A 12,562-nucleotide genomic window follows, 5' to 3' on the forward strand; every position below is an offset into this window, starting at 1 on the left:
ACACTTCCAACATTACACTTGACATTATTTGCATTTTCTTATATTTTAAATATCCCAAAAATATACCTTAGGCTAAAAATATAGGCTAACTGACATATGTTGCTCTTTATCTATTTACATGAACATATTTATATGTTATTGCAAATTAAATGGGGGTTTGATTAACATTGACCCTGGAACATTAGGCAGTAGTACAATTTGTTCAAAGTATATTCTCTTTGTTTGCATTGAAAGAAAAAAACTTCAGAACAGTCTTAATATTTAAAGCGAGAAAAGCTACGTCTAGATCTCTATGGTTGCTGCTTGCGCGACTATTATTGAGAGCAAGAGTCCTGTAATGCTTATCGAATTTGAAAATCCGAGCTGCACCCAAAGGCGTCATGCACACAGCCCTGCTCTCGGACCCCCTGAAGCCTGAGAGCAACAAGCTACTGGATACACGCCCCTGCAGCAGCGACACACACTGTGAATTAACGGGAAACACTACAAAAAGAGGCTATCTATCTTCACTAAACCCTGGTGTGGTGAGTATGTTCTTGACCTACGTTACGAAAATGTTGGTTTAGCAATGTGACGCTAAGGTTATCTGGTTAAACTTTGTCCTGCGCATCAACGACGCAGGTGGAGGGATGTTTTTTCTCGAAGGATCATCACCAGGATGCTCGAGCATACACCCCGCCTTGTAAAAGGAGGCAGGAAAGTGTGTCCCAAAGCATAAAAAGAGGCATATTAGCTTGAGTTATGGCCTGCTTGAGACTAGAGGACACCTGCTGTGGTCAAAGTCCGTCATCCCCAAGGCATGTGTCATAGAAGAAACCTTCGTAGCGGTAAAGTTATCTGACATTGCCAGTGAACGCATCTGGACGGGAAACGGTCACAGAAGAGCCTTGCTAAGTTAGCTCAGGTGCTAATTCACCTGTTACCTATATTCTATATTCACTTTTTTGGGTTCTGAATTTAAAGTCAGAATTCTATGAAAAAGTCAGATATGACTATAAACAAAGAATTCTGAGAGTTTCAGGAAAAAAACAAGTATTTATTTCTCTCAAAACTTACTTTTTCTAAGTATTCTGAGTTTACAGTCGCTTCCCAAATTGTTATCCTCATGTGGCCCTAATCTTCCGTAGTTTTCAAACATCAAATTGAAAAATAATTAACACATAACTCGACTAGTAGGCTATTAGGTAAACCGCATGCTTCTTCCCTTAGCAAAATTCAAAACCATTTCTGTTTGTTGCTTTTTTTCTTTGAAGTAACTAAGCTAACATTAGCTAAAATCAGTCACAGGTGGATTAATCAAGTGGACATAAACTATACTTTATTTTAGGGCCTTAGGGTCCAATAGGAACACTTGTTTTGTGGTTCTCACAACAATGACAAAAACAAAAGCAGCCTCTACTGTCATATGTAAAGGACTGGAGCTGCTGCATGAGTCCATGGACAACAATCACAAAACCTGCACCATTACCTTTGGTGGATTCACTGGGGAGACACCCTGCAGATCAATGTTATGGGTCTAAGTGCTTCCCACCCCATGGCCTTTTATTTACAGACATGAAACTGCTCATCTCAATTCAAGATTAAAAGTTTTATGGCCTGTTCAGTGCTATGAATATTTTACATGTATGGCCATAATAAGAGAAGTTTATATTGTGTACCTCGGAGGCTGCAACACTTAGCAACATGTGCTTCCATCTGCTATACATAGTAAATGTATAGCAGATGGAGTTAAAATGTACATCCAACATTTGCAGTGGCATACTTGTAAGAATGATTAATTGTTTTAATAGTCAAAGTTAAATGCCCTTTGAGACAGCTACTTGATATTACTGTGTGATCGGCTGGGAGATATGTGCTGTAAAGAGTCCTACAAATGTGAGAAGAAGAGCATTTTTATTTTTGTAGCTTATTTCACTTCACGGCAAACTGTAAATGCTGAGAAAGCAACTTGGTGTTCCTGCTGAGATGTTGCTTTTGTTGTGACATTTGTCAGCCAGATGTATTCTTTTGGCAAACAAACTCCATACACATTTCACGCAGAGCTCTTTAATGACAATACTTGAGATGAGTGTGTTTCCCTCCCCCTGCCTGACTCATTTGAATGCTGCAGTTACCTGTCAGTATTTGTGTGTTTGCTGTTTTTCTCTTTTCTAATATTTATTTTAATTTTGCCCCAGGTAAGACCTAAAGCATGTTGGATGCTAAAACAAAACTTGAGTCATATAAAAAGGATAGAAATTGAGTTGTATTCTGACTTTATATTTCGGGCAATATTAGAAATATTAACACTTCAAATTCATTTTCACATTGTTTTTGGAGTACTTTGTTTTTGGAATACTCTGTTACCAAACAGTTAAACAATTAGTTTGAGATTTACAGTGGTGTTAAATGGATAATTGAGGTCAGTCTGGAAAATGGCTCATTATTGACCACATCCTTGCAGTCAAACTTCATAAATCTGAGACAATATTTTTCAATACATATTTTTATTCTTTTCCTGAGAGTCCTGCTGACTGAAAAGTGTTGTTTTGTGTAAGCTATTCAAGCAAGGATCCAATCTGTTTGCTATATAATTGTATATTTCCCATGATCCTCTTGTAACTGCACTTTCAGGATTGAAGTGAAGGAAGATGACGGCAGTTTATAAAGATGAAGAGGCGGACTGGCTGACGGTGTGTCTCAAGTACCTGCTCTTTGTTTTCAACTTTCTCTTCTGGGTAAGTGACAGCTGTACATGTAGTACTCACAAACACATACTTTGTTCCTCTCTATCGACTTGAGTTTACTACCAATTTACTATACTCACACAGCGTGACACAACATTTCAATTCATCCTTGTCTAGGTCTCAGAGTGACTAATAGTTACATTACGTTTTTTAATGGATACAGTGATTCCAGCTTTATCACCAGACATGTTTATTGAAAGGGAAATCCAAATGTTTGCTATAAATAGTAAAGATGTTCCTTTAAACATTGTATGCGTAGAGGCATTAGAGGGAAACAGGGAGGGAATAAAGCAGAGATCTGAGATCAAAAAGGCTGAGCTATGGACTCGGCCCAAAGTGAGTCATAGATTATTTAAGGCTCTGTACGATGGGGAACAATCTTGCTCTCTGGCACCACGCTTTATGATATTGCAATTTGCTGCAGAAAGTGTGTGCTCTTACAGCTAATGTACAGAGTTTGTCGTGTCGCTTTAAAACGTTCAAAGAAAGAGAGTACCGGGATGAAGAGGGACGGAGGTAGATCAGTCTGTGGTGGAGGTTACATAGAGGAAAAGGATCAGGCTTTACCCTCATGCTTGGGCTACGCTCTGTCACCTCCTTAAAATTCATCCCTTGAGGAAACAAAATGGCTGACTCCAGATGTCCAGCCTAAGGACTCACTGGGACGTGTTCACCATCATCACATCGAGTCTGCTTGCTTGTTTTACGAGTAATACTGTTGATTGTTTGTTTTGGTCTGAAATTGGAAAAAAAACTACAATTTTCAAAAACAGTTCCTTTTCAATTGTTTTTGTATCCTTGCATTCTAATCCAGATTGCTATACTAGGAAGTGTTCTTTTCTCCCTCTTCCATTTTGCTAATGTTGAGAGTAGTTAAATGAGGGAAGTGTGTTGAATTCTGCACCCAATGGCATTTTCTAGATGTCTACAGACAGTTCGCCTGAGGCCAGTTGTGGACTGGATGAATTGTGGATTTGGACAGCACTCAGCACTTGCAGACTTCCTGGCAACGCGCCTTAAAGCCTGCAAGGCAGTGAGATCTTGACATTTAGATTTAGCCATTGTCTCCATTTCCTCTTTTGCCCTTGGTACTTTACTTAATTATTACCCTAATATCACATTTTTGGGACATTGCTGGCTTTTATTAGTTTCAACAAAGATCCTTATTCAAAACATCTTTCTCAATATGATGGCTTTCCACTTTGATACGGACGCAACATGTTGGATTTATGCGTCCCTATTTAAAATGTTAAGAAGTATTTGTGTTGAAGAACTGGTTTTGATTCTGGGTTAGATTTGATTAAAAAGCTAAGTCTTCCTATTTAAAAGCACTTTAAAACATTTGTATTTTGAATGCTTCTGCCCACGTTCGGAGCTCTGGTTGAAAACATTTGATAGTTTTCATTATTCCAAAGAGCAATCCCCCTCGGGCATGTGAGTATCTAAGCGGTACTTCTTGGTTGAGCATGTGTTGTTGTGAGTTTGTGGATCCTGCTTTTGACGGAAATGGACTGGGAGAATTAAGGGGAAAGACTCTCCGAGGCATTTCCTCTCGTTCCGCCTCTCACTGATGAGAGGAACAGATCCTGGACGTCACCCTATGTTTCAGGATTGTTTGTCAGGAAGTGGTCATCATGCCCTGACTTGACCTTTTAGAGGCCTGCTGTTGTCCTTATGTATGGCCTCTTCTGCCTGTTTCTATTTCCTCTGTCCCTTGTAATTCACCCACTGCGCCCTCATGTTGTTGCATTTTGTGACTCATCAAGCATTGAACTCTCTTCCTATTTGTCACTTCCTGACCCTCATAGTTCTCACAAGATTGTTTTATTTTCCTTAACCAAAAGCTACACCCAGTTTTATAGTATGTGTTCTTTATATTTATATTTGAGTATTGTTTTAACCCCACCACCTCCTCTCTCCTTTCTCTTCCAGGTGGGAGGAGTAGCTGTTTTAGGTGTGGGAGTCTGGACTCTGGTGGAGAAGAGTGATTATTTGAGTCTGCTGGCCTCCAGCACTTTTGCTGTCTCGGCATATATCCTCATTCTGGCCGGCAGCATGGTGGTGGTAACCGGCTTCCTGGGCTGCTGTGCCGTCATCCGGGAGCAGAAGAGCTGTCTGTCCATGGTGAGACCTGGGGGACGATGGAATGGGAACTTTTACAGATTTGCAAACACAAGAGTGCTTAAAATCTTCAAATTCTTTCATGCCTTTTAAAAAAAATAAAAATGTTGGGCGTAATGTTTTGCCCTTACAAATGCACAATAAAAAGAAAGAACTGTTTGCTCTAAAGGTGCACACTAGACAAGAAGAGAAGATTTGCATCGCTTTAGTGCGCAAGTTTCACCGCATCATTTGTCTTTACTAGCGTCATTCAAACTAAACACACTGGCGAGGAGGCGGGGCTTTTCTCCATGTAGATATCAACAACAAAATGAATTTATTATGCCAGGATTTAATTCTAATACACAAATCAAATTAATGCCAAAATAACTATACTGATAAATATGAGAGACTGTGTGCCGCCGCCCAGAGCCAAGATCCGGTGTTTTGTGTTTTTGATTCAACAACGTCAGTGGCCGTTTCTCAATGTCTAGTATACCTGCTGCAGAGCCACTATTTCAAGTATACTACGTCATCAAGTGGCGCCGAAGGACTGTTTAAATGCATGTTAAATGCCCAGCATTCGGCGCCACTCGATGACGTAGTATACTTGAAATAGTGTCTCTGCAGCAGGTATACTCGACATTGAGAAACGGCCAGAGACTACAGGCTGAGATTCTCACTGCTGATTGGCTTTTAGTTTATCGCCCGAGTTAAACAAATGTAACTATCGTGAATTAAGTGTGGCCGTGTCTTTTGAGGCGGGGTGGTTTTGTCGCTTCGCGCTCAGTTTGAACGTACCATAAGAATTTCAATGTGCAGATGATAATAAATGTCTCAATTAGCTGCACTGTAACTGAACAGTCTCTAGCAACTTGGTCAAAAGCACTCTAGGTTGGAGACTGAATTCACATATCGCCATGTCCTTTGGCAGAAATGACTTCAAATGAATATTAGGACATACAGTAGTATCACATCATACCTTGATTGATGAATGAAACATTATCACCATCAGACATTAATGCTCACACTCTCGATCCATTGATGGTCCATGACCTGGGTACTCGCACTGAACACGAGTCATCTTTATTAGAACAAGTTGGCTGCATCTCTAATGTTGACGAAGGTGATGAAGATTAATATGTAGACAGGACTGTATTGCAATTAGTATAAAATAAAAAATAATTAACTTTACCTTTTTCTTTATTTTCTGCTTAGAACTGATGTAGAAAGGTTGGTGTTTCCTCAAGTTGCACATGTTTGAAATACTGTGCAGCTGTAATATTATTTAAATGATCATGTATGCCACAATCAGAATCAGAATATAATATAGGGCAGGGGTTCCCAACCTTTATTGTGCCAAGGACCGGCAGATACATTAAAAAAAATGTGCGGACCGGTTGTGAATTTTAGCTGATTTTAATATTTATTCACCAGCAGGTGGCAACAGAAGCTAATTGTATTTAACAGCCTGAAGAAATACCAATATGCATCCAAAACATATTAATAACGTTTAAAACCAGGATACAATTAAAACAAATTAGGACCGCTTTACAAATATTAATATAATATATAATATAGCCTAATATAGGTGGCAACAGTGGCTAATTGTATGTAACAGCCTGAACAAATAATAGAACAATATGCATCCAAAACATATTAACAACGTTTAAAACCATGATACAATTAAAACAAATTAGGACCACTGTACACATATTGATATAACTGAAATGTCAGGGAGACCCCTGGGCTTGTTTGCCAGCCATAATAACGTCCGGGGCGTTCGTTCCGGTGCACTCCGACAGCAGTGGGGAACACAGTGAAGGCGGTGTGTACGCGCTGGTGCTGCACTTCTCAGAGGCTGCCTCCTGATGCTGCAGCCATTTCATGAAGTGAAGGAGGTTTTACAAATAAAAAAAATAGCTCTACACCCCTGGCCGCAATGTCCTTTAAAATGAAGTCCGAGTTCGAAATATATCTCAAATAATGTATGCACTGCATTTCCCCACATAAACACAACAGTCTGCGATTAAACGGTTGTCTCCTGTGTGCTCTACTTCCTATTGGCGCACCGATAACTTTCTCTGTGCACGAGAGGCTGAGACCTTATGCTAACCAATTTTGATTCATTTTGTATGTTTTGGATGAAATAATATGACTGGTATAGGTGCGAAAATAAAAAAATAAAAAAATATTTTTTAGAAAATATTTTTAAATATTTATAATTCTGCAAATATTACCATAAACTCACAGCTATTTCGCGGCCCGGCAGTAACACCTACCAGTCCGCGGATTCATTCTCAAACATTTACGTTGTTACAGCAACAGTAAAGAGGCAACATATTAATTATGCATCAAATATTAGAGATAGAAATTACACAAATGAAATTACAGTTGTACCCATCCAGGTGGACAACAATAAGTACAGTAAACGTTTTTTTAATAAGTGTAGCATGCAGAAGATTGTGTTACATTTTTAAATAGTTTAACCAAGAGATAGCAGCCAGTAAACATAATAATTATAAGTGACATTTTACAACCGATGTGTTAAAGTCTGATGGTCCAGTCCATGGTTACACTAAGCTAGCTGGGTGCTCGCCTTCTTGTTAACAAAGCTTTGCCTTCTCTTCCCAACTATGCAACGACATAACATGACGCCCCCCCCACTCCCGCCCTGGGTGAAGGTCTGGATGATGACAAATGGCTCTGACAGGGACCTTACTGTCCTCATTATTTCACAGAGACAGGACCCAGTGGGAGAGAGGTTAATGGTCACTGCTGCAGGACTAATTATAGATCTTTCTATCTGATGTAATGGATGGAGCTATAGGAGAGACACAGAGCTTGATGTGTTGAGGATTTGGACTCTGTGGTACCTTTTTGGTTCGATGTCAGCTGTATTTATCTACTATTTAGAGCTATGTTTTGGGAGATTAATAAGTATGGGTTAAAGTTTTGTGTGGGCAGCAAGCTCGCAGTTTTTCTTTTTGACATCTTGTAACCAAGAGTTACCGAGCAGGCTGTGTTTCTGCAGTTCATAATTACTGCAAAGCAGAAGGGAACATTCGCTGAAGTGTCTTACATATTAATTCAGAGAGATTATTGCTCTCCTGCGTCTGTTTGTCTGACAGGTAGTGTAGCATCGCTGCTTTCCAAACTCAGACAGGCTGGGTAGTAGCATCTGTGTCTCCATAAGGGTCTCAATGAAGCGTCACTGTTGCTACCGTCCCACTCTGCCACAGTTGGCCCTTATTAGTTGTTTTCCTGTGTTTGCATTATATGGCAATGACCCATGTTTGTGTGCGCTAATCAACCATTTTATCAAAAAGTTTGTGATTGTGTTATTTAGTCTGTATATAGTACTATACAACTTGTATCTGTCATGTTCTGTATTCTCTGTTTTTCAGTACGTACAATTGTGCTTCCAAGCAATTAGAGCCACCACTGTTTGTTTTTTTCTTTGAATATTTTGTGTTTGGCTGATGAGGCACAGACGCTTATTTATGAGGTAATTAAACCATTTTATTCCTTGTTTTCCACAAGAATGCGAATTTGTGCTGTTGTGGTGATAAATATTTAGATCACCTTTAATTTAGTTTCTGCTGCGATGGTGATTTGGAGGTAATTATGATACATCATTAGTGGGTTTCAAGCAGCGTTGACATCTTTAGAAGATACCCTAGAGAAATCTGCTTCCACGGGCTGTCAAATACATTCCTGCTTTGTCTCTTTTTGTGGAGCCTTGCCATCTGTGATAAAAGTGACAGATGCAGAGCCATGGCAGTTGATGGACGCTTTTATTGAGCCGTCACGAGTGTGAGCAACTTTCTCAAATGAGTTGGGTCAGTGGAGAAGTGCGGTGATGACTATAAAGCGGACATGTCTGGATCAAGGTGACTTTCTCTGTCTAATGAATTGAATTGCTTCCTTTTGTACTCTCTCCCTGTCCGTCCTGTTTCTCATTCACAGTATTTCTTCTGCCTGCTGGTGATCTTCTTGATTGAACTGGTGGCTGGAGTACTGGCTTATGTCTACTACCAGAGGGTAAGTTTTCTTTTCTTTTTGGTAGCGGATAAAATACATCAGTTAGGCGCTTTTTCTGAAAAAGCGTTTGAATCGCTTTTTAGTTTAGTGTGTTACAATGACTGAGTGTAGATCACTTCTTTACTGGGGGGGGCAGTTTTTGAATGAGAGGGGCACGTTAAATGCTGGACAAGGGAGACAAAGATAGTGTTTAAGATTTCAACTTGAAATGTTTGTTTTAATAACATCATTTGTGTCAATGACTTGGTGACAAGTTTAGTTTTACCATGAACCTAAATGCAGTTTGGGGTAATAAATACATTATTTATGCAGACAAATGTTTTTTATTTCTTAATATTGGTTGGTATTTGTTTTAGTAACATAATTTGTTTCAGTAACTTAGTTTAAATATATTTAACTAAAACATTCCTGTTCCAGCGCAGTATTGGCTGCAACACTATCACACATTGCATTATCATGGATGTAGTCTTTTGGAAGGGGACCACAGGGGGGGTCCAACCACAGTGTTACAGGGGCAGCACTGACTGCAATAAAGTAAAAGCTCTGCAGTTAGAGAGCAGTTGCTCTTCTTCAGGGGAGCTAACTTACCTCTCTATGGCCAAGAGTTAGGAAGCTGAACAGTTGCCATGCAGGCGCATTACATTTGATGATAGCAATGCCATGTGCCTACCAATGAGACTATATGGATGAATCCATTTGTTTGATGTGTTTTCTGGGCTCATGTAACCTCCTGTTTTAAGTGAAGTCAGCTAACTTAATGACATTTTTATGTCATTTTTCATCTGTTTGAAAAGCTTTCCCTACATTTCTCTACAGTGTATCTTTTAGCTTTTCTACTGCTCTTCCTTTTTTATATGTGTGTGGGATTTCCTGTTTGCCACCTGTGCTGAATTCAGCTCTTAGGATCCTGTTATCTCACACACATCTGGCTGTCTCAGTCAGAGCGCCGTGCTCTCTGCAGGCTCAGAGATTTATGATAATGGAAGAGTGTTCAGCACAGGATAGAATCACTGTCAGGATAGAGCTCTCATCCTGTCTACCTGTCTCGTGTTTTTCTTCTGTGTGTGTATCAAAGCACACCGATATGCGCACATCACAGGCTATATTTAAAGTCTATTTTTTTGATCTCGTCTGCATCTCTCACAGATGAGTTGCCACTGGTATATCTCGTCCTGATCCACCCTCACTTCTGTCAAGTTTCACCTGCCTTTAAAGTCTTTTTCTCCTGCAAATGTTTGCCTTTGATGTGTTTCCTGTGTTCTAAATGAAGCTGCTTGTGGTCACAACATTCATTGTGTTTTTCACTGTGTGTGTCTGCTGTCTCCCTTTTTCCTCTTTTCCAGCTGAGTGAGGAGCTGAAGCAGCATCTCAACCAGACTATGACAGATAACTACGCCCAGCCAGGACGGGAGGCTATCACTTTGGCTGTGGACAGACTACAACAGGACGTATGGACTATATTTTAGATTGTATGATGCGCTGTCCTTCAGATAGAATACCGGTATATATTGGCGTAGTGGTACTTTGTTATGGATTTGTTTCCCTTGACTCTGTCTGCAGCTACCATACATAAAGTAGTTATAATGATGTAGAGATTTAGCTGGAGGTATTTGTGCTTTTTTAACAGTGTGGGCTATAGTCAAATAAACCCTTTTTTTTCTCTCCCTGCAGTTCAAGTGCTGTGGCAGCAACAACTCCCGTGATTGGATGGTGAGTGTGTACGTTTCATCAAAGCAGGCTGAGGACAGGCTGGTGCCCGACAGCTGCTGCAAGACCATCACCCCCCACTGTGGCAACAGAGACCACCCCTCCAACATCTACAAGGTGGAGGTCAGTGGACTGCACATGCTCCTTTTTCAGTCACACTCATGTAGCATCCAAATAGTGACACCAACAGAGAAGCCCTGTAGTTTGAAACATTTATCTGATGAAATGACTGAGCTTTCCAATGCTTATTCATGCTGCCTAAACGTTTTTATACTATTTTGTATCAATACCTTCAGTTTCCATCCATGTATCCTTGGGAAAGATACTTGACTCCAAGTTGCTCCCGATGGCAGGGCTAACACATGTTTGTGAATGCTAGCTTACTTGAGCAAGTTGCTTTGTATGAATGCGGTGTGAATGATGACTCATCATCATCATTTATTCACAAGTTTGTTAAATATAATACAATCATAAGACATGGAGACCTGTGAAATGGGATACCCCAATTTGCCATATGAAGCTTGAGAACCCAGACAGTATTTACATACATATCATAAATACATATAGAATTGAGAGAGATTGTGTATTGTTCAGAAACATTACAAAAATATACTCCACAATAACCAAAAACCATACTAAACTACTCCAACCCTTACTACTAAATGGTCTAAAATGTTGAATTCATCAGTTTAAACATTTGATTAAAACTGATGAATTCAAACAACTTCCAACAGGAGTCATTTTGGGGGGCTCTTGGGAAAAAAGGTTGGGAACCCCTGTTCTACGTTATACATTAAACAGGCATTGTGAAAGATATTGCTTTGAGGGGTAGTAAAGACTGGATAAAGCGCTATATAAACACAGTCCATCTACCATGAACCATTCCTCTGTGTTATACTTACTGTATGTCAAACTTCAGATTTTTTGCTGCAGTTAATAGGCTGGCTTTAATAAACCCACTTGTTCCCTGCCGGATGTCTTACTGTTCACTGCAACCATTTGCCAGTTAGCCATGGAGAGCTGCAGACAAAGCAAGCTCTGAAGACTGTGCAAGCTGTATGTCTATCTGTGCAATCGTATGCATAATCTAATATATGATTTTAATTTGCCTCTGCAGGGGGGTTGCATCACCAAGCTGGAGCAGTTTCTGGCCAATCACCTGCTGGTCATCGGCGCTGTGGGAATAGGAGTGGCTTGTCTGCAGGTCAGTGAAATATAATATGTAGTTTGGATAGACGTTGGAGGAGCAGAATCCTGGGTCTGCTTTTTGTAATTCCATTTTTTATTTAGCAAAAATGTGATATTAGATATTGCTTTTACCTTTGTCGAATAAACCCAGACAGATGGGTTTTCATTTTTCCATTACTGGATTTGTACCATCGCAGGTTACAACCTCTAAATGGACATTTATTTTCCTCTCTCTAGTCATCATCTCATTTAGTTCCTTCCTGTTATCTGATTGGTCCCAGTTTGAGGTGGTCTCACAGAGGGGCTCTTTATAACACTCTGCTGGCTGAATATACCTCCGCCCCATCTCTTTATAAATGAACTGCAGTGAAACTTTAGAAAAAACAAACCTGCATTGATTCTTTCCAGTTGTATTCTACGACGGATACGTCCTTGAATATCCACCATTTTACCGTACATGCAGCTTTAATGAGAAACATAGAAACTGTATGAGGCACAGACGCTTATTCATGAGGTCATTAAACCATTGTATTCGTAAAAGGGCACCAGACATCCAAGTTTGTGACAAAGTAATTTAAAAATAAAGACTTCCATTAACTTTTGCCGTGGAGATCAAGCTTTCTGCGTTCTCATTCATAACACTCCGTTCGATGTCTCACTATGGGATGCGCCTCATCGCGGAGCAAACAGAAGCATCAATCTCATTACGCCAATCCTGATTGGCTGGTGATCTTGACGTCTACGTCAGGGAATCCACCCACCCTATAAGTATCTTGCGCTACGACGCAGCGTCATTC

The 12,562-nt window shown here is 40.0% G+C and overlaps 1 protein-coding gene across 3 annotated transcripts in view; it reads left to right on the forward strand.

The window, feature by feature from the left end:
• Nucleotides 1-351: 351 nt before the first annotated feature.
• The window catches only part of tspan11 (tetraspanin 11), a 15,185-nt gene continuing 2,974 nt past the window's right edge, over nt 352-12,562 (forward strand). For 2 of the 3 annotated variants that reach the window (XM_010791563.1, XM_010791564.1), the window contains exons 1-7: nt 352-524; nt 2,614-2,717; nt 4,659-4,850; nt 8,796-8,870; nt 10,214-10,318; nt 10,542-10,700; nt 11,695-11,781. In XM_010791563.1, the coding sequence (XP_010789865.1) occupies nt 2,631-2,717; nt 4,659-4,850; nt 8,796-8,870; nt 10,214-10,318; nt 10,542-10,700; nt 11,695-11,781 (705 nt within the window). In that variant the 5' untranslated portion in view covers nt 352-524; nt 2,614-2,630. The remainder of the gene's footprint in view (nt 525-2,613; nt 2,718-4,658; nt 4,851-8,795; nt 8,871-10,213; nt 10,319-10,541; nt 10,701-11,694; nt 11,782-12,562) is intronic. The other variant, XM_010791565.1, reaches the window with a different exon arrangement.

This window comes from Notothenia coriiceps, unplaced genomic scaffold (genome assembly GCF_000735185.1).
Source record: "Notothenia coriiceps isolate Sejong01 unplaced genomic scaffold, NC01 NC01_scaffold00035487, whole genome shotgun sequence".
NCBI classification, from domain to species: domain Eukaryota; kingdom Metazoa; phylum Chordata; class Actinopteri; order Perciformes; family Nototheniidae; genus Notothenia; species Notothenia coriiceps.